The sequence below is a fragment of the Cryptomeria japonica genome, chromosome 1, assembly GCF_030272615.1.
Source record: "Cryptomeria japonica chromosome 1, Sugi_1.0, whole genome shotgun sequence".
In the NCBI taxonomy this organism is placed as follows: Eukaryota; Viridiplantae; Streptophyta; class Pinopsida; order Cupressales; family Cupressaceae; genus Cryptomeria; species Cryptomeria japonica.
Window position 1 is genome coordinate 441,111,169 of NC_081405.1, and position 26,425 is coordinate 441,137,593.

Below are 26,425 nucleotides of genomic sequence, written 5' to 3' on the forward strand. Positions count from 1 at the left end.
ACACGCGTCCTCTACATGTCCACCTCCAGTGTCCCAATACTCTGAGTACTTCCAAGCTCTAACTCGTTCCTGTGCTCCCTTCGGCCGAGGGTTGACAGATCACCTAATCGCTTGGTCTTGACCGCCCTACGGCTTCTTCTCACCTTTATTGGGTTCTAAGGGCATGAATCACTCGGGGTTAACCCGATTTCTTAAGGCAACAATGCTAAAATGTTTACTACTATATTTGATAAATCAATTACAAGAAATAATAATATACATGACAACGCATACCAGACACAACAGCAAAATATATCTTTATTCGCATATGAAATTACTAAAGAGAAGAAGACCAGAGATGGTCGGCCAAGGATTACAATAGATCCCACTATACCGTACTCCCTTCCTTGGCGGAACACAACCGTCAACCAATCGACACATTTAATACCCGAGAGTGACAACCCACTTAATACAAACAATTAATACATTGGCACATAACAAATATTATCAAACATAACAATAGGCATTTTATACCGACTACATGCCCTTTCTACATGTAACCATGATATTAATGAGTAGACAATTTGTAATGTTCGTCCACCCATCCATGACCATACTGCATCCACTCTTCACCCAACATTCCTTCATTTTCTCCATCAACATACTAATCTTGAAATAGTTCATATCCAAGATCATGGTCAAATTTGTCTCCCTTGGTGGCACATATGGTGGTCCTCCACTTTCTGCCATCGACATCATCTCCTTATAATTGAAGAGATCAAGATACATGCAATGGAATGTCATTGGCAAAGAACTTGCCAATGGCATCATCTATATTATTCTTCACCTACACATTGAATAAATCAGCTTGTGTTTCCCCCTACCCTAACCTGCATGGGCCCATGAAGAACTTGCCATCTCTCCTACTCTTACCTACAAAGTATGACTAGAACTTTGCGGTTCTCTACGGTTGGCTCTGATGAGCTTGATGAGCTTGTATCCTATGCAAACATAGTAGACATAGGTGTAGCTGCACTATCATCAGGAACACCCCTAGCATGTTTATCTCAGCTCTATATTTTAGGTTTTTTGCTTTCCTCGAAAAAAGAACATACATCCACACCTTTTCCTTTAATATGAAGGTGTGCATTAACTCTAGTAATGCTATCAAAAAATTATAGCTCACAAAAGTGGCACTTCCACAACCTTGTACCCCCAAATGTCCCTAGCCTACCTAGTAATTTTGTTGCAAATTGTTTGACAGGAGACTTACGATCAAAAGGACCCCTAGCATACTCTGCCAATATTGTGGAGGGACATTCTATACTTGTAGTTGCACTTGCCATGGAACTAGTTTGGGCTTCAGGTTCAGCCTCATGGTCATCCCCCTCAGCCTCAAGTGCATATTTAGATTCAGTGTTTTCACTATGAACCTCAACCTCATCCTCACTCATGCAATGAGAGCTCATTGTGACACTGCAATAAACAATATAAATTCAATTTTATAAGTTTATAATTCTAAAAATTTCAGCCTAGTTCCAACCTAGTTTGACAAATTTGAAAATAAAATTTCAATTTCAATTTTGAATCTTGATGACAATATGAACAATGAACAATGAACATTGTAATGATTCTATAAATATGCTTGAAAAATCCTTCCAACTTGGTGTAGAATCCCTCTTCTTCCTCTTCTTGCTCCTCCTCGCCGCTCTTGCACTTGCAGCACCTCAATCACTCTCTTTCACTCACTCTCTTGCTCCTCTTCAACCTAGCTGTTGAAAAACTTGAAGTGAAATTGAGGATTTTTGAGCATTTTATAGAGCTTGGAGGGCGTGATGGGGGGCCCACTTGCCATTAGGGTCCAACCCTTGGCAAAAAAAACAAAAAGATAAAGTAATTTTTTAATTTTGCCTTTTGTTCGCTGCCTAGGGACAAGAAAGTCCTCAGGACAATTGAGGGACACCTAGGCATCCTCAGGCCGTCTTGAAGATGTCCTAGCATCGTTGTTGTCCCTGTCATCTCGGTGGCGGTGGCGGTTCAATGGGGGCATGTACCCTCCTCGTGCCCTCATCCCAAAACGTCCCTATCCCCGAAACGGCATGGATTTGGTGGGGGGATGTGTCCTTGTGGTGTAGTGCTATTTGCTTAACTAATTGCATGAATAATTGAAGTGGATTTGTGTAACAACCACCATCAAAAAAAATTGAAAATGCGTTAACTGCAATTGGAAATGAAAAGCATAACTTCGTTTCAACTTTTTGATCACCCAAATCTCGAGATGCGCAAAGTTAGAGCATATAGTGTAAAGATTACAATTAACCAAGAGAAAATTGCTTGAAGGAAAGCATCAAACAACAAGCCAACCAAAATCACTTATTTAGTGGGATACATGTGCATTACTAGAAATGAAAATTGCACCTTCCTCTTGTTCAATGGTGAGCAAGGGGCACATCAGCTTATTCAGCAGGAAAGCTTATACAAATTGAAAGTAAATAACAACTTTGAGCACATCCACCTGCAATTGGAAAGCTTATACAACTGAAATGAAAACCAAGCTCCTTCCATTTATCTAGTGGTGGAAAATTACAAACCGCTTATTCAGTGGGGTAAGTATTAGCAATAACCACAATAAGACCACTGAGGGTACAACCATCTAGTGTTACAACCTAGAATGCGTGAAAAGAAATCTTTCAATGGTATGACCATCTGAAGAAATACAATTTCAGTAAATTTGCATCATAAACATCATAATAAGAAGATTTGCTGTTGATAATAAATGCTACTATGAAAGACAATGTTGTACTACCCTCAAAATGGTGCCAAATAACAACGACAACATACCTTGGTTATTGATAAGTATTATACTGAAGCAGATCTGCAACATGCTGGAAAAAGTTTTGTAACAGAACTGAGCAGCTAAATAATTACCCGGCAATCATGAACAACTAACACTCAGCTGTTTCAATCAGCGGAAAGGCTCTCAAACAATCTCTAATGCCCTCCAAACTTGTCACTAGGAAGTGAGATAACAACAGATAATCAATCAGAATATTTTCTGAAATTATTGCTACAAGTACAACAAGTACAATGGCTGTACAAACCCTCAAATTCACACAAGGACAAATAAGTTCAATTCCAATGACAATTAAACACAATCACCTGGTCAAGACATCACTATGCAAGGTGAAATATACCCCAAAGGATAGGCAGTTTGGTCTCAATCACACACCCCCTACAAACTGCCTGGTACGGCCTCATACAAGGTACAGCCTCAAAATGGATTCATTAATTTGCCCATAACTGTAAGCTCCACTATGAATTTACAAATTTCAAGTCTAAACAGCAATAATAATCACTCCCAAATTCCAATGCTCTGAGAACACTTTGTCAAGGGGCATGTCTAGCAAGAGGTCTGCAACAAGTATGGCCTGCATAAACTCTTCCAACTACCTCAAAGCATTCATCAAAGAGAACTTGGCAAACTGAAAAATTTATCACACCAAAATTAGTTTTAAAAACACAACGAATATCTTCATTTCTGCAACTCCAAAATGAGTCTCTAATCTGGAGCACAATGGTGGCCTTTGAATGAAACCACACCAATCTAGCTAGGGGTTTTCTTTCAAACCCGAAATTAGAAATCTTAAGAGGGTGTTTGTCCTCAGAAGATTGTGGAAGAACCCAAGTTCATTAAAGCAACATATAAATAACTTTCATCAGCATATGGAAAAATGAGCCCCAACACCTTTTTATAGCTTTTTGAAGGGAATTTGCAATTTAAAAATTGTTATAATCCATTTTTCCTCAAAAGACCTTTTTGAAATATTAAATATCTTTTCACGTGCAAAGACCCCACCTTTTCTCCTAGGCGTCCACTTTTGATGAGTACAAAAGCAACAATATAAAAAAAAATAACACAAGCAAATACTTTATTAATTCATATTTTAAATAATTCATCTGAGTTCCAAAAAGCACTGAAACAACATGAAAAACCAATTCTGATTACACCATGATGAAATTGAGGAAGTAGGATGATGACCAAAACCAGCTCAATGACTTACTAAAAATAGAAGTGCCTTCCAAGAAGTTTGTAGAAAACCACAAATGCCAAAAAACACTTTTGCAAGTGTCATTGCGATCCATATTGCCAAATGGGCTCATTGCTATAAATCAAAGACCTAAAATACAGAACTTGCATCCTCTAAGAACTTCAGAGTCCCCTTTACCTTAACAATTAGCCTACGAGAGCTCGGCAAATAGGCTAACTATCACCTAACTGATTAAGCCTGCGAAGGGGACATTACAGTCTTCACTCCACAAAATTGCTTGTTCTCAAGCAATTACAAATTTGGATGCTGCAATATCTACTCACTCTCCCAAGTAGCATCCTCCACAAGTTCTTACATTTCACCAAATATTCTCTAATGGTTCTCTTCCTCAAAGTATGCTCCTTGAAATCAACCACTACTTTTGGAACCAAAACATCTTTCCCTTCTTCATCCAAAGGGGGCAACTCAATAGAAACAACAACATTATGTCTAAGGGCAATTCCCACAAAGTCTGATTGCACTTCAAAATCCCACAAAGCTTCATCCCAACAAACAGAATGTTTTTAGTGGCACCAAGGCGTCCAAATTTGTACCATTTCTCATTCCAACTCTCACCTACCCTCCTCAACAACTCAGATCTTTATAGAAGACTTGATTTGGCCTTGCAACTACTAAATTTAATTTGATAGCTCCCGAAATATCATTATTTATGTGGTTGGTGTGAATTCAAGGAAAAAATCAATGCTCACCCATACTGCATTTATCGTTGCATAGCTTGACAACTAGCATGTCATTTCCAAGCCACTCTTCCAGTGGATTTTTCAAGTGATTTCCTCATCATTGCACAAAATTTCACAAGCCAATGGCGATTAGGGGTATGGAAAATGTACAAAGGGCATTTTTATGAGCAGCATTTATCACCATGACAGTAAGGTACGCATGCCCCTTGTAGCAACCAAAATCAGAGATTTCCATGATTCCTTGGCAAGTGTGCACATTTCCTTCCAAGATCTGAATTGCATTCGGTATATGGGCTTCATTTTCATTATTCAGAAGTGGAGAGCATTAGATTGGAGAAGAGCATAGTAAAGATAAAAAAGTAACACAGCGGAACCCAAGGATTCATAGTTTCCATATCTAGGTATTGTATTTTGCTATTGTAATGATCTGGGTTTGTCCCAAATTTGTAATTAGCGCTGGTAACTTTTGTAGATCGAATTATTAGTAGCAGTATCAACCATCATTGTGTCTCCATGTGTATGGTGTGCATTTTTGGATGTGTGCTGTTTAGTTGGCCAACCAAACAATTGTAAAATCCTAGCAAAAGTTGGCCAACCAGCAGCTATAAAATCCTTGCAAAGCTTTTGGAAGGTATCTTTTCAAAACAATAAAGGAAATATATGGGTATAGTCACGGATTACTAAGTAGACTCTCTTAATATTCTACAATTATCAATTGCTTTTCTGAATATGTGTAGAGTCTAGCTTGCTTGTGGATCTTTGAAGGCATAGACTTTTGTGATCTCTGGATTAAGGTATCACCTTGGTTTCAATTATTGCATCTTTTGTATGAATTCAGATAAAGGCAGCAGTCTATTATTGGCTGCTTCTCCTTATCATTCTCTACAATAAAACAGATCAATACAAACATCTTTTAAATTTATCAGTTCTAGTGTGTTATAACTTCTCTGTCTGAATTTATTAACATTTTCAGAGGCTGTTATATAACAAATTAGTTGACATTTGTGGTGATAACTAGAATAAGGATGCACTATACAATGGGAATGGTTTGTGTAAGGGTGAGTGTTGTGCTTCTATCATGATATCTATTGCAGCACTTTAGGGAAACCCTCATTGGTCTAGCAAATCCAAATGTGAAGGTGGTCTAACCAACCTCAGTAATTGGTTCTTAGTTGCCCAACCTGAATAAGGGTTTTGTGATACTCTTCCTAGGTTTGATACCCCTGGCACTTGGGAGACTACCCAACATTAGGGATTTGGGGCCCACAACTCAGATAACCAACAAGTTGTTGATTCAAATATTCAAAAAATTACTCGTAATTGCTTTCTGATTCAGCATATCAACATTTTTGGTTTTGTCATTCAAATAATATTGCTACATTTCAATATTTTGTTTATGCCTTACTGTTGCATGTATTGGAAACATCAAAATCAAATGTTTGATTAAAAAATCTATATAAGGGCATTATAGTGGTTTTGAATTGATGAGATGTCAATCAAATTTTTAAATTGATGTCATCTTTCCTTGCACTATCTTGATAATTTTCAATTAAAAGTGTACATGATAATTTGGTGATGTATAAGGGAGCACCAATCTTTTCATTGGTGGACCACAATCATTTTACTTTTGAAACTTCATGCTAAGGATTTTTCCATACCAAAAAGTACTTGACTGCTTATATTTTCTAGACATTTTGGCAAATCAAGTGTTGTGGTTAGGGCCAATTTACCATTTACACCAGGGAAGGAATCCTAAGAACATAAGAATATCATCAAGGAACCTATTTCCAGTCTTTGATCATGGAAAATGAGTGCTACCCCTTTGACTAGGAATTCCTAGAGAAACAAATTCACCCTTAATGTCCATCAATGCAAACTTTGCCTTACTATAAAATAAATAAATAAATAAAAATCTCTCAAAGCTACATATTATATTTCAGGGTCTTCCTTTGCATTATTCTTCATCTTGATTTGTTAACTTTTTTCTTATAAATTCTACCGATTTTCTTTTAATTGTGCTGAATTACATTCTCATAATACGATTGCTATATTCTATCCTTACCAATTGAACTCGATAGGTCAAGGTTCCACATAGGATTGGGGACATCTTGTCCTACAACTCGTGCATAAGACTTCTAAAGAGCAGCAGTTGTACTTTCAGATATCAGTAACCTGGCTAAAAGCTACTGCGATCGCTCAAGCCATTTTGTCTTTGATGTAATCACCTCATTTCATCGATAAACCCCTTAAAGGCAGCAAAGAAGAATGCACAAACTTCCTCCTCTTGTCCAATAAGGCGGTGTGTACCTTTCATAGCTAGGACCTATATACCTTGTATGTGCATCATTTGTTCCCCTCGCTATTTCTCACAAGTATGGAGATCTTCCAAGGTTGAAAGAAAGCTCATTGGTGCAAATACAATGCCCAACGTGCTCATCAGTGTTCTCCCTTGCCTCAATCTGAAATTTCCTTATTAATCATCCTGCATCCTTGGTTCTTTTGTGGAAAAGAGGGTCTATCATCTTCTTGTAAAAACAATGCCCCTAGAAATGGATGTGTGGCAGCTGCTATTGGAATACTTGAAGATAGCCCAATCAATGGCCTATGGGATCCTTTCTTGGCCAAAGGATGATTTTGATATAGATTTATCAGACAACACATTCGACTTCCTCTTTCTCTTTGATATAAGCAAGAATTTGTCTCTTTGGCAACCCATTTTTGGGCAGCCCACCACAAGTTCTAATTCTTTGGTCAGGAAAGCACATATGTGGACTTTCACCCAACTATAAGAACTCCCACACTTACTTGGGCACTCAATCACTGTCATGCATCACTAAAGCAAAGAAAACTGGTTGAGTTTAAAATCCCTATCCAACTCTTGGCCCATAAAGTTAGAATTTCTAGCTATTCTAGACTATACTTATACCTAGACATTAAAAAAAAAAACAATAATGCAACCCTAGGCTAACATTACTTGTTAAAAAAATGAAAAAAAAAAAAAAAGATTAAAAAACAATAATTAACTATTACATTAAAAACAAAAATAAAAAGCATTCTTGTGGATCTTGGAAAGAAATTTAAAAAATAAGAAGAAAGGCCTCTCCTTGATTGAAGATCTCCTTGATCTTCTTAAATATTATCTAGCACTCCTTGAGGCGCACGAATAGCAAGGGCACAATATTTGAACACAAAAAACTTCCAATCCTAACTCTAAGCAAACAGTAGGAATGGAGATTTGAGCGAGTAATGAGAAGTAGGAACATGCTTAAGCTTTTGTTTTGTGCTTTTTTAGCTACTTAGAAGTCACTTTTTAGAGTGGTTTAGGGTTTCTTTTTTGTTTTTGTTTAGAAGTTACTTTTTTTGGTGGAACTGGGAACCTAACAATTTTTTCCCAGGTTCACCAAGGTCTGGATACAACTCAGACGTACCTGAGCTAAATATGCAACTCCGAGTTGGACCCATACTAAGATCAATACCAATTCTGAACCAGTCTAGGTTAGGCCGAGATTCCAAGTGAGCCTGGCTCCACGGTAAGCCAATAAGACATCCAGACCAAATATGCAAACCTGGACCAGACCTGAACTAGGATCAATACCTGGTCTAGAGAAGTCAAAATTTGGCCAGGGTTGTGGGCAAACCCAGCTTCACAGTTTCGAAATAGCTATAGGAATGAAATGGTAATAGCAAGAAAAGAAATAATAGAAATTGTATAACCTGTTATTCAAAGGATAGAAATGTCATAATATAACCTTGTTACTGTGATATTGGAGACATTTTTTAATAACTTTTGAATCCAAAAAGAGCATTGTAAAAAGTCATATTCCTGAATTTCCAAGGAAGAGTATGAAATAATACTAACCAAAAAAATTGTGATGCTTTCATTCCGATACAATGTAAAATATTTCTATGAAAATTTTGCTAGACATATTTTACTAAGTTGCAGGGTTCGTGGGTTGCAGGGCCTGAAACTGGTCCAGTTCGTACCAAGTACGGGTCCTGGTCCAGTACACCTGCGGGTCCAGCCACTGTCCATGCCCAAGCAAACCCAGACGCCTAATTGCCCAAAACAATTTTCTTTTTGCAAAATTCAATAAAATTTTGACATCAACCACTTGAAAAAAAAGAGTAAAAACCCTAAAAGTGACTTTTAAAACACTCACTTTTGCATCAAAAAGAAATTGGAGCACATATTCTTTCATCCACTCAATAAAGCGCAATAGATTGCAATCAAAAAGAGCGGAGAACTTAGTATATGTGCATTGCAACTTGTGTCTCCTTTCACACAAGCAACATGACTACAAGCAAGGGAAGTTGAAGATGTGGGATACAGAGCCAGAGAGTACTGACTTGGGCTTCCACTTCTCAGCTTGTTCCATTTGAGGACTCGGAAAGCGAGAACACGAATAGTGAAAGTGCAAGTGGCATTGGTTCATCTAATGTCAATGCCAATGGTGAGGATGATGAGAATGATGATGTTTATGATTTAAAGAATCCATTTGATGATTAAATTTTAAAACTAAAGTTCCAATTGCTGAAACCAGCAACTTAGATATTTTATGGTGACCCAGCTTCAAACTTGTTAGGCATACTCATCATAATAATGCAATAATTAACTGCAACACAAGTTCAAAGTAGGCAAGCATGTCTACCATGATCATGCAGTTGTTAAGTGTAATCAGTAAAGAAGCACTGAGTACTATATCTAGAATTTAAAAAGGAGTTTCCAATAAAAAGAAAGGTATTCCTATTTTGTACAGTAAGAGGTCAAGTGTAAAGGTATCTACATTCAGTGTAAACTGTAAAGAATGTGTTAGCAGATTTCATCCTATTAATTGGTTTTAAACAAGTCATGATGTAGATTGTCCATAAGTAAAAAATTAAGATAAATAAGGCTTTGATAAGACAGAGGAGCAAAAAAATTAAATTATGTAGAGGGCAATCTATGTGAGTGTGTAAGTCTACCTGTTCTCTTTAACATGAAATTAATATTTGGAAAGTGATCCCAAACCTTAATTAGACATAACCCAATATTAGAGTGCTACATTCCTTTTGATCATAAGCAACCATGACTGAGCATAAGCATTTGGTAATCTCTCCAATTTACTTATACTAGGTTAGATTGCTCTTTATGTTGACAACACTAAATTGAAAGACTTTTTTCCTGCTGAGAATCTGCTTCTCTTTGCATGCTCTGTTATCCTAACCTAGTTTTAATGTTGCACCCTTGAAGAGCATAAGGTTCAAGATAAATACAGGAAACCTTCTATTGCAGTTATTTTGAACAGAGTGCTTCTCTCCTTGATCTGGCTAGCACTGGGAAGGAGATCTCAACCTTTGAGGCCACAAGGTAAACTGTTGGAGCAACAAAGGTATTCTGTCAACATTCAGTGACTTGAATATGGTTGAAAAGTGAGGAAGGTTTCGTTTGGTTCTTTTGAAATTTGGCAGTCAGGAACTTTGGAATAGTGGAAGAGATGCTCCAAGACAAGCGGTTTCATTCTCATGTCTCTTCTCTAGATTGTGTGTGGTATACATGGTGTAGGGATGCCTCTGATTAGAAAGCAAATCAGTTTTTAGATCTTGTTCCAGCAATCACCATTTAGAATATAAATGTGGCCAAAGTTTAATTCAAACATCATACATATTTTCTCAGTTCTGTTATATGGTTTCATTGTAATGCCCTAAAGAGATTTTCTCAGTAAGAACTTTCATGGAATGAGATAGCTACTCCATTACATATAAGTGTTTACAATCATTCTAGAATAAAGCAATCATGTTAAGCATGTATCTTTAGCTAAAGTGACTAGTTTTGGGGCAAATCTGGGCAGTTACGATATTGGTGGTTAAATTCCATGAAATTCCTGAGAGAAGCTATAAACATCTTTCAACTCTTTATGAACCTAAACCACCAATAAAAAATGCTAGAGCTTATTTAAGCAGTGTTCGTTTCCCTCATAAATTTCCTTTAATATTCCTCTTCTGTTTACTCTCCTAATTTTTTACAGATCATTTTATTTTAGTAAATATCACCTACCCTTTCTGCAATATCAGGATTAGTTGCACCTCCAATGAAGTTAAGAAGAAGCACCCTATCTGGAGGAGCACGACCAGGAAAGAGTGAAGAACTATATATTGTTCCTGCACAAGGCCACATATAATCTCAATTTCTATCATCAAAGTTAATAGATTCAGTTTTCTGTTTCCTGGAAGTTCTGCAATATGCTTAGAAAAGAAAGCATAGAATAGCCACTGTGCTCAAATACAAATATCTCATTTCAAAGATGAACACATTGAAAGGATAAACACAAGCAAAAAATTAAAGGTAGAATTACAAGCCCAAGCATGATATATGGAGTCCATGTTTTTACTACCAGATATAGTGTTCTAGTTGTTTGCAATAATAAATTAATAATGATTAGTTCATGTAATTGTAATGCATCTCATGTTTATGCTACTAAACTAGTTAATCTATAGGAGTATAGTTGTTTAGCCAAATCCAATGGACATATGGGCAGTTGATAATAGAAAATTCAATTGGTCGTACTTAACTGTCATGTTGATCCATTAGATTTTTCATATTTTATACTGGCATACAGAAATATTTCAAGATATTAAAAAACACACATTTTTGTATGGAATTGCCAAAAGATGATTAAATAACCTATTGTACAGGGTGGTGTTCATACACTTCAATCCCTCTTGAATGCACTCCAAGTTATCCACAATGAATCTACACCTTACTTTGTTCAATTATTTGAGCTTCTATGAGATATCAATAGAAAAACTGCACAAAAGGAAGTAAGCTGCATCACAGGTAGCAGTTACACAGTTGCACATTAGTATTTGTCAAAATCACAAGACAACAAATGCTAGATCACATGATCCCAAATCATGCAAAAAAAATTGTACTATTCCGAAAATCAAGACGTAAATGAGGCAAACAACCTTATAGTGAAAATGCATGTTTGAGAAAGGCATAAAGCACAATAATTGATTTTCATGAGTTGTTTGTGCATGAGAAAGTGGTCATGATTCACAAAAATATGTTAAACAAAAAATTCCGAAGGTCACAAGGAATGTGCAATTACAAAGACAATAAGGATGATGAAGTTTGAAGGTCACATAGAAGAAACAATCATGGCAATAGCATGAGTAGAATCTATATGCAAGATTTTGTAGATATTTAAATCTATTAAACCTAGTCTATTTTTGTTAAACTTGTTGGTATCCAAAAGTGCTACCCCTTAAAAACTTCAAGATCAATCATTATAAGCCAAATGCCAAGTAACTCTAGTCACATCAATGTCAACTATGTTCCCTTTACTGTCATAATAACCAAGTCCTTAGGTGTTGGTTTGGCTTGGTTTATTAACAATGCATGTAAGTTGTTCTTCATGAAGATTATCAAGTTTTAAATCATGAAGGAGACTCCAACACGAGTAGAGGAAAGAAAGAAGTAAGTTAAAAGAAACAGTATGGTGGCAGATGCCAAGCAAAGGCAAGAAGGATTGAGGTCAGGGCAAATCTTCTCTGGCTTGTTGAGGCAGAATCATAATTGTGCATCATTTTCCAAGCATGAAATTGCCACTGCATTCAAAATTCAAGACAGACCATTTCAATGTTCACTAGAGTTCAAACTTCCTATTTCTAGAAAAAGGTACTGTTTTCTTTTTTGCAATGTCCCGGATTGAGGAGAGAAATACAAAAATCAAAAGTTTCTACTTTTAAAAAGTAGCTTTTTTCTTTTTCTACTTTTTTGGCAAAAGGTTATTAAGGCAGTTTCAAGCTTCATCACAAGAAAATAGAATTCAAAAAGACGAAAGGCAATAAGAAATGAAATTTATATCAAGGTCAATTTTTTTAAAATGAAAAGAGAAATTTGAAGGAAATTCAAAGTTTTGAGTTAATCTGTTGAAACTAAGTAGCGTCGGTCAGATAAATGATTGAATGAGAGACTTCATTTATCTCTCATTCAATCATCTACCTTATCGATGAAATTACAAAACAAATGGTAGACTTTATGTTGATCAATCAGTTTGATTGAATAAACTTGTTATAATCATCTTCATATATATTTCATGATTTCAAGTATCGATTTGCATATATCGATACTTAAACAGCATATACAAACTTGCCATTGATCGTGTTCATATGTTTCAGATCAGATCGTATTAATATTGCATATCATAGTTATCGTGTATGATAACTATCACCGATTTTGGTTATCGATCTGCACTTATAATAAACCGATTGTTATCGGGTTAATCAATAATCATTAGCATCTGAAATGACACCGATTGGTATCGGGTATAAACAAAGTTTGTTATTATTTGTTATGAAACGGCATCTACTTCATACGATCAAGACATGTCTTGATCGGACATGTCAAGAGACATGCCCGGTCAAGGCATGCCTTGATCAAAGGTAATTTACATATATATATGCCATTCGAGTGCTGTAGAAAGATATCGAAATCAATTAATGTTCTATACAATGATCTGCAATACAAAGGAAATTACGATCAGTAACCAGCAATAAAATATTGAATATATCTTCAAGTAAATATAGAAAGAAAGTCTTCTTAGAAAATAAAAGAGAGACAAAATCTATTATCTTTAGATTTTGAACATAAATTTGAATATTATTTACATAATCATTTAAAAATTTCTTCAAATAGGCATTGAGTACCTAAAAGTTCCACTGGCCATTAAATGATCAATATCCTCACTTGTCATCAAGACAAGGAACTTCTACCTAGTACCAACTTTCATAGTTTTCATTTTCTTATGTCTAAAAGTCAAATTCCCCACTTGATGTCAAGTTATGAAAACCTTCACCTACTGTTAAGTGACCAAAAGTTCCACTTGGCTTCAAGTGGAGATACTTCCACCTAGCACCAATTTTCATGATTTCCTCTACTTGGTGCTTATAGCTGAAAGGTTCCACCATGGATTAAAATAGAATGTTTTAATTGTTAAACAAAGACGAAATGAAGATAAATTGGGTACCCAAGTTTAATTGGATGTAAAGGAAGGGTGAGAACAGTTTGAAAGCATAGAATTTGCATATATATGCATAAAGCTTCACTTCATAATTTACAACTTCAAAAGTTTCTTGCAAAGGTATGACATAAAGCTGCCATATCTAGTCATTTTAAGGCTTAAAAAGCCATCCTTTCTAGAAATCAAAGGTGCCGGTGATCAAGGCTTCATCAAATTCTCTTAATACACGAGCTTTTTCATCACTTTTCAAGCACAAGCCTAACTATTGACAATTAAACCACAAAATTTCAACACCATTCAAGCATTTCCAAAAGAATCAAAATGAAAATCATTCCTTGTAAAGAGATTAGTGTACTACATCCTTTGAGCACAAATTTGATTGTTTGTAGATTTATTGTTCAAGTTTCAACGCCATACAAGCAAAAAAAAAAGGTGTGGGAGGGTTTTAATGCTCATTCCACATCAAACTAAAGTACGTTTGCAAGCTCAACACTCTTCATCTGGTAATGGAAGATGTCTAGCTGTTTGTACCCACTATTCCTTTGTATGGTTATTAAGACTAGGTTGTGTGTTTTGATATATTTCCTCTTGACTACAACTCTAAATAAAGCTCTAACTCCAAAAATCTGCTTCGAGATAGAATTGAGCTTTGAATTTGTATTGTGTGAATCTCTTCGGCTACCTCTCATGTTTTCTTCTCTACTTTCTTTGTTCTACCAGTCTTAGAGATAGTTTGATTGTTTGCTCCACTCCTTAACTACTTTGTAGTCTCTTGCTGTCTATGTTGGGAAATATGGGCATTAATTATGAGTACAACACCAATCTATGCTTTGTTCCTCTTTTTCATGACAACTTATATCTTCATAATACTAATTTACTTGTTTCTGTGCCTCAAGATTTCATTCAAAATGCAAGTCTTATAAAATAATAAAATTGTCATGCAAGGATCCTAGGGAGAAAATCTAGTACTGTGTCCACTTCTTCGATCGCCGCTAGCTTATTCCAAATTGTCTTCTACAAGATTTGTTTTATTTCAGCTTCTTCATGTATGTTCTCTTTTACAAATATATCCCACAAATATAAAAGATCTTTTGTAAGATCATCCTCTCTTTGTTAGTTTGATCCCACCAGCTGCTCAACTATTTCTCGTTTTTATGGCCATCTTTAAGGACCAACGCAACCCTGGTTAAATCTACTTGAATTCTCAAAGGCAATGGAGCCAAATGATTATTTACAATTAGTAACTAGTATCTATTGGAGAATAAACAAAAAGTTAATTGAGATAAATAGAATTATACCAAAAAGTTTTGGACTAATATCAAAGATTGCTTTATTCATTTATTATGTTGCTTATACATAAAATTGTAGACCAAAGAGCATTACCAAAATCAGACCACCTTCCCTAATTATGAGAAATCTATTGAAAACCCTTGATAGTTGCCAAGTAAAACACAATTGTCAACAATTACTTAGAAATTAGCTTTTAACAACTACTACAAATCAACAAGTAATTAAAACATAATCAGAAATAACTATATGAACACAACATAATCAAGGCATAATACACAAACTACATCGGGTGGGGTTCTAGGGTAGCTATTTTTAGCTGTCTAATTTTGGACCATCCCTATTCTTGATTGTGTCTACTCAAAGATCAGCTATTTTTGAGATGACCCTCTGGAAGACCTATTCAAGGATATCCTTTTTGTATTGTTAGCAGCACAATGTATTATTTTATCTTATGTACTATTATTTTGATTCAATGGTTCTCTCTTCTTAGAGATTTCTATCGCTAATGGCTGTAACTTATAGTTCCATTGACCTACTTTTGGTCATCTATGGACATTACAATTTAATATAATTTCTTCCTTTCTTTCTATATAACCTATTCATATAAACTTTGTTATTTTTGACAGAATCAATTTTAAGATTTCTGATTTTATTTGATGTATTTGAGAATAATTGTATATTATGAGTTATAGCAAGTAAACTATTTTTGGTGTAGAAACTGCACTGTTCTTTTCATTTATCTTGAATTAATTGCATGCATAAAAAGCTTCTAAATACTTATAGGTAAGTGTTATTGGCACTTAGATTTTCAATATAATTTGGTAAGTCTATGTGATACTAAAATTGCTATTCAAAGTTTACTTGTGAATTTTATGTATGTGTGCTTAGGTAAATCAAATTCGTTTATTGAGTTTGCACTTTGCAGGTCTCCTTGAATCTACAATTGTACTCATGCTGGTTTCCATGTTTAGCTAAAAAGTGTGAGCATTGCTAATTGTTTAGGTTATCAATGTTAGGCAAAAGTCATAAAACCTCTCATCTTGTCCAAAAGTTCTGAATAGCCTTGTGCCCTAGCCTGCAAACAAAAAGATAGGTCTCCCTTAGATTTGTTTATATTGTTTATGTTATCATTTCCTTGATTGTTGAAAATGAGCTTCCCTTTAAATTGATATGAAGGTTCTACCTTACATGTTTCGTATTGTATTGACCTAAAAGGACATTCTAAACCACTAACAACCAATATTAAAATTATAACTTAGAAAGAGCTTTATTGGAGATAAAAAGAGTGAATAATTTTATTAAGCTTCACACGATTTAAGGAAACTTGCAAAAACTAGCAACAACATCAAGTTCTTTGTAAATCCCAATGATAGAGCCATTTGCAATGGAGCATGCACATTGAATCTTTATAAGTATTCTACCAAGCATGTCATCATTGCTTTCTTTATATGTACAATATGCTTTCCTTATTAAAATTTACATTATCAATGTCTAAATGATTCCTTAATCGATTGCCAAAAAATACATATAAATTGCTTCACATGGCATAACTAAAATAGAAGTCTTATTATTTAAGAAATGCAAACAAAACAATGTCCAAATAAACAAAAAGCAAAGACAAACAAATCTTGCTAAGATACCCTATATTTGTCAGTGAACACTTGCACTATGTGTTAGTGTAGATTAATGAGGATTAACTAAGCTGCAATCATAGTACCTATTTACAAAATATTATATAATAAGATTTCAGGAAATAGGCTGTCACGTATTTTAAGACCTAAGTTATCTAATCAAAGATGACCAAATTTAATGCTTGAAAAAATGCAAAACAACAATCAAGATGAAATTTTTAATTATAAAGAAGATCAAATGCTGACATTCAAAAAGAATCATAGTATCTGACATGTATCCAATGTCTTATTATCTCTTACAAGAAATGGAGTGTCGATGATACCTAGTGTCTCAATGCCTTGGCTGCGGGGGTGCAGCTGCCCGAATCCTTTCAGCTCCCCATTGATCAGGCATTTATTTCTAATTGCAGACTTAGGGTAGGAGATTGAAACTGCAGCCACTGGTGGATAGTAAAACTGTGAGAGAGCATCCGCAGCAGTTACCTATAAATGAGTAAATTCACAACAATTAACATTTTCAGAAAAATTTATCGTCTCGTGTAATTGACAAAACAATGTGAAGAATTGATTCAACTGTCAAATGCTGAAGAAATCAACTGCTAAAAAGCGAATAATGTTACAAATGAATCTGACATTGTAAAGAAAAGAAATCAATATTCATTAAAACCTTGAAAGGCCACGAACTTGAGGAAAATGTGAAACACGTGCAAAGTTCACAATACTGAATAATACAATTAAAAGTTTAACTTTGTTCAATATATAGCAGTTCCTATAAAAGGGTCTTGAGATTATTCTCCAACTCACTTTAATTGATGTTTTAGTTCCTTACAGAATAGGGGGTATATTTTAATAGCCATTTCATCTTTGATCAATCCCAAGAACAGCATTAAGGACAGGTACAAGTTCATTCATTAAAGCTTTCATTTTAGAATCCCTAAAAGATCTTACAGCTCCAATAAAAACAATAAAATATCAAATTGGTTGTCACATAGCTTGATTTTTGTGTTTAAAATGTGCAGGGTATTACAGAAAATACAATACAAAATGATTACCAAGATATTCGATGTTAAACTAAGGAGCGGAAGTCTCCTTAAATAAGAGTTACAAAAGCTTTATTCGTACAAGATAAGAACAACAACTAATGAAAGAAAAGGATAAGAACAACAACTAAAAGAATTAAAAAACATTCCTAAAGACTAATTGATCACTATAAACTAAATATTACAATAATACTTTAATAGCCTCCTTTTATGGTCAATCTACTAACTACACCAGGTTTATCCTGAAATTTTACAAATTAGACAGGACTCAAAGACTTGGTAAGAATGTATGTAGTTTGATCCCCATAAGGCCAATATTCGGATATAACCAATCCGTCTTCTACAAGTTGCCTGATGAAATGACAATGAAGTTCCACATGTTTGGTATGCTCATGGAACAGTAGATTATTGGCAAGCTTTAGCAACCCTTGATTGTCACAAAACAAGGGTGAAGGCCTTGCTTGAGACATTTACATGTCTGCAAGCATCTTTCAAAGCCATACTGCCTCACATGATGCTTTTACTATTCCTCGATACTCTACTTCTTTTGAGGAAACAGCTACTGCCTGCTGCTTCTTGCTAGTCCATGTGACTCCACCCATGTCGAGGTTAAAAACACATCCAAAAGTGGGTTTTTTGTCATCAACAGAACTTGCCCAATCTGAATTTGTGAACTCAACCAACCTAGGATCTTCACTTCTACTATACAAAATGCCAAATTCAAATGTCCCTTTCACATATCTCAACACCCTCTTAGCTGCAACCCCATGTTTTGCCTTTGGTGCTATCATGAATCTAGAAATGAAACTCACAACATAGCTCAAATCAGGTCTAGTGGCTGTAAGATAGACAAGGCTGTCCACTAGTTGCCTAAATGCTAACCCATTTACTACTTTTGAGTCTATTTTGGCTGAAATCTTCAACCCTTTCTCCATAGGTGTAGGCGAGATTTTGCAATCCGTCGTACTAAACTTGTCGAGCAAACTCCTAGCATATTTAGATTGAAAAATAAAAATGCCAGCACCTATTTGACAAACTTCTACACCTAGGCAATAATGTAGGAGGCCTAAGTCATGTCAAAATTTGCACTTACATTACAATTGTTTTGTTCAATCAAATGCTCCTCACTACCTATAATGATGATATCATCTAAATAAATGACTAGCAAAATGATGGCATTACTTATGCTTTTGACATAGAGTTTGGATCAAAAGGACTTCTCTAGAATCCTTAGTCAACCAAATACTTGTCACTTTCAATGTACCATGCCCTAGGTGCTTTCTTCATGCCATATAGAGCTTTCTTCAATTTGCATATTTAATCCTCCCTTCCTGCAACTTGAAAAACTTGAGGTAATACATGTACACGTCCTCCAATCACCATTGAGGAAGGCACTTTTTACATCCATTTGATGGACTTTCTAGCCAAACATAGCTACCATGGCCAAAACTAAATGGATGATAGTCATTTTTGTTGGAGCAAAGGTCTCCTCATAGTCAATTCCTTCTCTTTGGTGAGAACCCTTTTGCACCCAGCCATACTTTGCACTTGTCACAAGTAGCATCTACTTTGTACTTGTCAAGAGTACCATCAACTTTGTACTTGACTTTGTACACCCATTTACAGCCAATGGGTTTCTTCCCCAATAGAAGATTTGAAAGAACCTAAGTCTTATTTTTCATATAACTCTTATGTTCTATTTCTATGGACTTTTCTCATCCAATTTTTCCTTTTGCCTCTACGAATACTTGGGCCTCACACACTCCCTAAAGATTGGCCATAAGAGAAAAGTTAACTGTGTTCTTGCTCTTGCCTCTGGATGATCTATACTCGGTCATTTCATCATCCTGAACATCACAGACAAAGGTGGTAGATTACGTAATATGTTCTCAAAACTCTATTTCCAAGTTAATAGACTTCTCCATTGAAGGTTGTCCCATAGAGCTGAATTCTAATCATATGCCTCTTTGTATTAAGTTTGGCATAAATACTAAAGGCTCACATGAAAAGAAGAGCCAACACTCACACAAGAAGGCCAGCACACAAGGTAAAACCCTTATAAATCAAGAAAACCAAGAACTCTTCAAGGCAGCTCTAGAAAAACAATTGCAAATGGCAAAAATCAATATAGAGAACAAGGGAAAAAGAGTATGTACGCAGTAACATGCTGATCCCTTTAATACACAAAGCTTTGAAGGTGTGTAAACGTTCTAAATCTGTGAAGAAGGTGTCAAATACCTTTCCAGCTAATCCTTGGTATGACAAAGAGTGCAAGGCTGCAAAAAAATCCCTTAAAGGGAAAGACTCAAACAAGGAAGACAAGTTAATATACAAGCAATTGATAAAATCTAAAAAAGAAAGATATGTAATTTCTAGAAGGAAGGAGCTAATTGCTTTGGGGAAACATAACCCCAAAGGATTTTGGAGGGAGCTACAAGAAAAGAAAAAACAAGCAGAAAATATGATCACAGATGCCCAGTGGATGGATTATGCAAAGCTCCTCTATGAACGAAAAAATGAGAAAATGAATCCACCCACAATTGACACTTCAGCTAAGCTTTTTTCAGTAATAGACATCAAACAAGGTATAAAAAATTTGGCAAGTGGTAAAGCACAAGATATTGATGGGCTACAGGCAGAATTTTTAAAATGGGGAGTTGACCTCCTAGCTCCACATATCAAGATCTTTAATGAAGTTACTCAAAACATCTTCCTAGTTGAATGGACAACTAGTGTGGTTATTCCTCTCCACAAAAGTGGAAACATCAATTACCCTTCTAATTATCATACTATTATGGTCAACCCTCTCTTTGGAAAACTTTTTGGGAGCATGCTAGAACGAAGGATCAGTAAATGGGCAAAAAAAGAGGGAAAAAGAGCTAGAGGGCAGGCCGGTTTCTGACCTAAACACTCCACCATTGACCATTGCATAACTCTAAGGCATTTTATTTAAAAAGTTTGGGACAGCTAGGGTGAAGAAGCCTTTTGTTGCTTCGTGGATTTAAAAACAAGCTTTTGACACCATTCCTATAGATAAACTTTGGTGTAGAATGGAAGAACTTGGGGTTCCAAAAGAGCTTAGGGCTGCTGTCCACAAACTGTATGAACAAGTTAGAGCTAAAATCAGAACTAAAAATGGGATGTCTGAATGTTTCAGCAGTGACATCGGGGTCAAACAAGGGTGTCCTTTATCTCCCACATTGTTTGGCTTATATATTGATAAGCTTGAAGAGCGGTTAAACAACACTAATTGGGAAGGTATCCAACTGGCTGGATACGTGGTGAAATTGCTTCTATATGCAAATGATCTTATTCTTATTGCAAAATCCGCACAAGGTTTGAGAGAGCATTTGAGGGCTCTTGAGTTATTTTGTCAGGAGGTTGGGATGCAAGTGAATACCAGCAAAACCAAAGTAATGATCTTTTCTTTGAAAAAGAAAAAGCAGTAAGTTGATTTTATATTTGAGGGCAGCCCCTTGGAGGTAGTGGCGGAATACAAGTACTTAGGAATTAATTTTCACAATAGGCTCGGCTGGGAAACATGTAGATCAAAGAGGATCCAAGGAGGTTGGAGAGCTCTATACCTTCTTCAAAACAGATGGAGGAAAGCTGAACTGTCGGATTGGAAGACTAAGAAAACCCTTTTCGGTTTATTAGTGGTTCCAGTTATCTTATATGGGTGCGAAGTTTGGGGGAATAGCATGTCTAACCTCAAATGGAGACAAATAGAGAGAATTCAAAAACATCTAATCACTAGCAGCCTCAAAGTCAAATCAACAATACCTTATGATGTTCTCTTGGCTGAAGCTGACATGTATCCAATTGAGACTTTGGTGGTCATTCGGGTATTATGCTACTTAAAAAAGGTAGAAAGTATGGATAAGCATCGGTGGCCCAACTTGATTGTCGAAGAGGATTTAAGTCGTAGGAAAAAGACTTGGAAGAAACAAAATAGCAAGTGGTTGAACAAGTGGGGCATAAATTTACATGATTGTCCCAGCAGCAAAGGGGAGATAAAAAAGTGGGTGTTAGAGAAATTCAGGAATGCCATGTGGACAAACCAGCTAGTTAGAGGAATTCAGGAATGCCATGTGGACAAACCAGCTAGGTAGAAAAAAAGTGTACTATATTAAAGAGCTCAACCCTACTTGGGAGCATGATGAAAAAGAATACTTGAGATCCGCGATCAATGGAAAGGCCAAAATTCTAATGGCTCAATTAAGAACTGGATCTCATCACTTGAGATGTGAAACAAGTAGATGGAAGGTGCCAAAAGAAGATTGGGAAGAAAGAACGTACATTTTTTGTAAACAGAGAGAGCAGTAGAAATAGAATGGCATTTCATTATGGAGTGTGCAGCGTATGAAGACATTCGCAGCCAATTTGTCAACGAACTAAAAGTGGGCAGTTGAACGATCTTTTTGAAAAGTCAAAGCTTCACAAAATGGCGAATCTCTTAGAACCTAAAATTGGGCTAATTTGGAGCATCTGGTCCCTTAGATCGTTGGGTCTCGTGGACGTCATTAAAACTCCTTCATTCATTCATTCATCCACTATGGTCTCTTTTTAGAAACCTCTTCATCCAAATCAACATTGCCATCATGACTTGGGCTTCCTGTTTCTATGTCATTTGGATGTTGATCCAAATTATCATTAAGAAATTCTTATACAGCTATTACCTACTTGGGAGAGTCCACGCCCTTAATATCCTCACCCTCTTTAGGTGGAGCCAACTATAGTAACACCCCTCATTTGTTTTCTTTTTGAGAACGATTTTCCAAACAAGATTTCACAACAAAGATCAAATATTGAATGCTACTGAATGCACAAATGCTTCCTTGCTGTCATAAAGGACTGTAATCAACTTTCATGGTTCATTACAACTGCTGTTACACATTAATTTGAGACATAAACCATATAATTGATACTCCATTACATGAGGAAGTTAATCAAGAGTCTCATAGCATAGGTACCTTGGAAATGACATTAAAGAAAGCTCCCAGATCTGGAAATGTAGCTGAAAACTCATAACAGGACTGTTTATTACAATCTCAGACATGTTGGGCAATATATTATCTCTGCTATTACAAGATTCACAGTGATGTTTTTTTCTTGCATAAATTCAAACTGTTTCAGATTTGTTGGATAAATGTAAACGTAGGAAGAAATATATAACACCAAGCATTCACTGAAACTTCAACTAAATACCTTGAGAAAAAGGCATTATATGCTGGTTACAGACCTGCTGTAGCAAATGGCAGTTGTACAGCTAACAGCAACGTCCAAAACTATCATTTCCTCATCATGGGAAGACCACCCAACTGGGTGTATTGTCTTCATGCTTTCGTTAGACTCGGCACTGCTAAGATCAGAAACCCAGCAACCTACAAATCTGAAAATGCTACTTCAACTATCTTCCTCTCAGACTGGAGTGCTGCAACGGGGCAACAAAGCTAGAAAATTCATCACTCCCTCTGAAGGTGCTGTTTTCACCCCAAAAAGCTCGACATCTCACTTTGTTTGTAGAAATATTCACCAAACCTAATCGACCAAGCTTAGGAACTCTCGTGCCGCTCCCTCAACTTGCCTGTATGGCCTATATGTGCACGAAACCCTTGAGAAAATCCCATAACCATCTGCAAGTCACTTGAAATATTATACAAAAGGGTCACCTAGAAGTCTGAAAATCTTTGGTGCATTACATGGAAAAAATTAATCTTGACCATTGCCCTAATCAGCTTCAACAAGGGGTATGGCCTGCTCCAACAACTAAATAAAGAACACTACAACACTCCCAGATGAACCTGCAAACACCCCCAAAAACTCAACTCCAATTTGCTATCAAAAACTCCAGACCAGCTATGATGGTCTCAACACCAAAAATAGTAAGATTAAAGAGGGTTTTCATCCTCAACAACTGCTGGAAGAACTCCTCTATCCATTCCAAAATTATCTCCGAAGTGTGCAAACTTTGAGTAAGAGAAATGAGAGTCAAAATTCTAATTTATAATATAGAGTTTGGAGGATATTAGGGCATTTTAAAATTCAAATCCTTTATTTTCCCTAGAAAAGCCCCCATAACATTTTAAAACTTAAGTCCCCCGCATCTCCTAGGTGTCCAACTTGGGGAACAAAAAAACACCTTTTAAATATTCAAACACTTAAGTGAATAATAAAACATTTACTCCTCAGAAAATTGCTCTCCATAATCACAAACCCATGGCACCAAAGGCATATGCTTGAAAAAAATTAATGTCAACTCCCTCATTTTCAACACTCTACACTCCAGAATAATGGTTATTAAAAAGCAATCTGTCATCCCAACCGTAAGTGCAAGATGGAAACAAGAAATAACCCTTAATTGATGCTCAAATACCCATCCAACATTGAACCAGTTAGCTGCAACACTTACTCTTTTCATGCAAAACCAAAAATTAACCCTGTCAAGAGGCTGAATGGTCTAAAAATGCTTAAATTTGCAGCTGTTCAAGTCTGATTTTTCAAAATTCAACACCCAAAAAGAAGAACAAAGCTGCAATGCTGAAAATCCTTGGTCAAAATGAGATTTCTGATCATCCCCAGCTGAAAACCAACTTCCATGAGTCACCAACAAAGAAGAGATCCGAGTTTTGTTCAAAACCTCTCTCCAATCCACTTGTATGAACAGAAATGAACTCGTAAAATGACTATAAAAAGAGACAACAACAGCATTCTTTTCACATTTTTGACCCATAACCTCCCATGGTATGTCTCTCCCATCATCTTTAATTCCCAACAACCCATGCATATGATCTTAGATATAGATACTCACCTCCAAAGTGGCTCCACCACATTGATGCCCATCAACCTCAAAGTCACGAAGTACTCCTCTCCTTGTGGTGAATCCACAGTCATCCATTATGCCTTATTGATTCCATCCATCATAATCCATCACAGGAAGCAAACCATCATTAGGAACCTGTTCTTCCCTTAAACTATCAACATGCATCCCAAAAAGAGGATTATAAAATGATAGCTCTACAACCATATCAAATAAGGGACTAACTCAAATCTGAAATCATTGTTACCTCCTTGTTGTGGCTTCGTTTTGACCAATGATCGAATACTCCCTGTATCATTTTTCATGAAGCTATATGGGATCCCTCCTTTGTCATTCCTCTCAACACTACCATTCTACCCTCATTCTGAAATTTCAGCTCCATAGATATTAAGCTCAAGGTGATCTCACAAAGAGAACGAAGCCACTACATACCAAGAACAACATTTGTGCCTCCTATATTCACAATATAAAAAATCATCATTGACTTCGTAGTGATTCAATAGGAGCCTCAATTGAGGAATCTTCCTCGTGCAATACATAGTGTGACCATTTGCAACCATGATTGTAAAACCTACAAATTTTTTAGTCTTGAGCCCACGTGCAACAATGTCTTCATCAATGAAATTATGAGTAGCTCTAGTGTCAATAAGAGCAACAATTTGCTACCCTTTCAAGATTCCTCTAACTCTGAAGAAATCATTTATTTTGAGACTAAAGAGTCTAGCAAGTATGATCCACTTCCCTTCTCTTCCCCAGATGCCTCTGTTGATTCCTCTTCTTCACTTTCCTCTGCTCTAGCTTGCTGGTGTGAATTTTCTGATATGGATTTATCAACTGAATATGCCTCCAATTGACAAGTTTTCCCTTTTCCAAACACTTATGTAATGGGGCCCATTGTTCCTTACATGAGAAACAAGATTTTTCTTCCTAAGCTCCTTTTTGAAGTCATCTTCCACCTTCGAGGAGAACTCTTTGGGCTGAATGTTTGCTTTGTTATCATGTTTCCTACTCTTTTCATCTTGAAAGGTCTTGGACAATAATTTGTTCTTTGGGGCAGTGAACTCCATGCTCCTAGCCTTCCTCATGGCCTCTTGTAAACTCAATCGATCAAAGGCCTTAACCCATCTTATAATGGGCTCGATCGGTTCCTCACTGAAAAGGACTACCAACCTCCTATCTATAATATTAAAAACCATAACATAACTCTAAAACTATTAAATGTAAGCATCCATAGGACCATAGTTGAACTACTCACCAAAAGCAAAAACTTGCCAAGGCCCAAAAAAAAAAACTTCGCAAAAACTTGACAACTTAAAAATTTGATTAAATTTAATTAGAAATGCATTTTTCTTGCAAAATTCAATGAGGAGATGCATCCATGAGTCAATAATGAGTACACAAAAGAAACAAACTAAGTCTAGATATATCTGATTGATTTAAATGCAAATTGGGTAAAAAATTGCATCCTCTTGTGGAATGTTGATGGCTAATAGATTGAAACAAAATGAAATAGCATATTGTTTTTGTAAAACTAAAAGTAGATGCTAAATCAAAAGATTTTACATCTTCCTCTTCCCAGCTCTAGTGAAAACTCAGGGAGAGATAGAACTAGAGGGTGTGATCCTAGAAGTCCGATGTGGCTCCTCCGCCTCACCAAAATGAAGTTGAGGGTAGCACCCCTTGCGAGGGTCTGAGGGTGAGAGAGAGAGGTAGAGAGATAGGTCTAGATCTTGGGGGCAAGAGGAGAGAGTGAGATAGAGAGTGGTAGAGAGAGGGGATAAAGAAAGAGTGATAGAAGAGATAGATAGGTCTAAAATTTGGGGTAGATAAAGTGAGTGAGATAGAGAGAGCGAGAGAATGCTGATAGGAGCCTA

At 36.1% G+C, this 26,425-nt stretch overlaps 1 protein-coding gene across 1 annotated transcript in view; it reads right to left on the reverse strand.

Annotated features, from left to right (window-relative positions):
• The window catches only part of LOC131064760 (protoporphyrinogen oxidase 1, chloroplastic), a 110,209-nt gene that overhangs the window by 20,701 nt on the left and 63,083 nt on the right, over positions 1 to 26,425 (reverse strand). Inside the window, exons 7-8 of the mRNA XM_057999031.2 lie at positions 17,015 to 17,174; positions 10,803 to 10,906 (exon numbers count right to left, since the gene is read on the reverse strand). Coding sequence (XP_057855014.2) covers positions 10,803 to 10,906; positions 17,015 to 17,174 — 264 coding nt within the window. The remainder of the gene's footprint in view (positions 1 to 10,802; positions 10,907 to 17,014; positions 17,175 to 26,425) is intronic.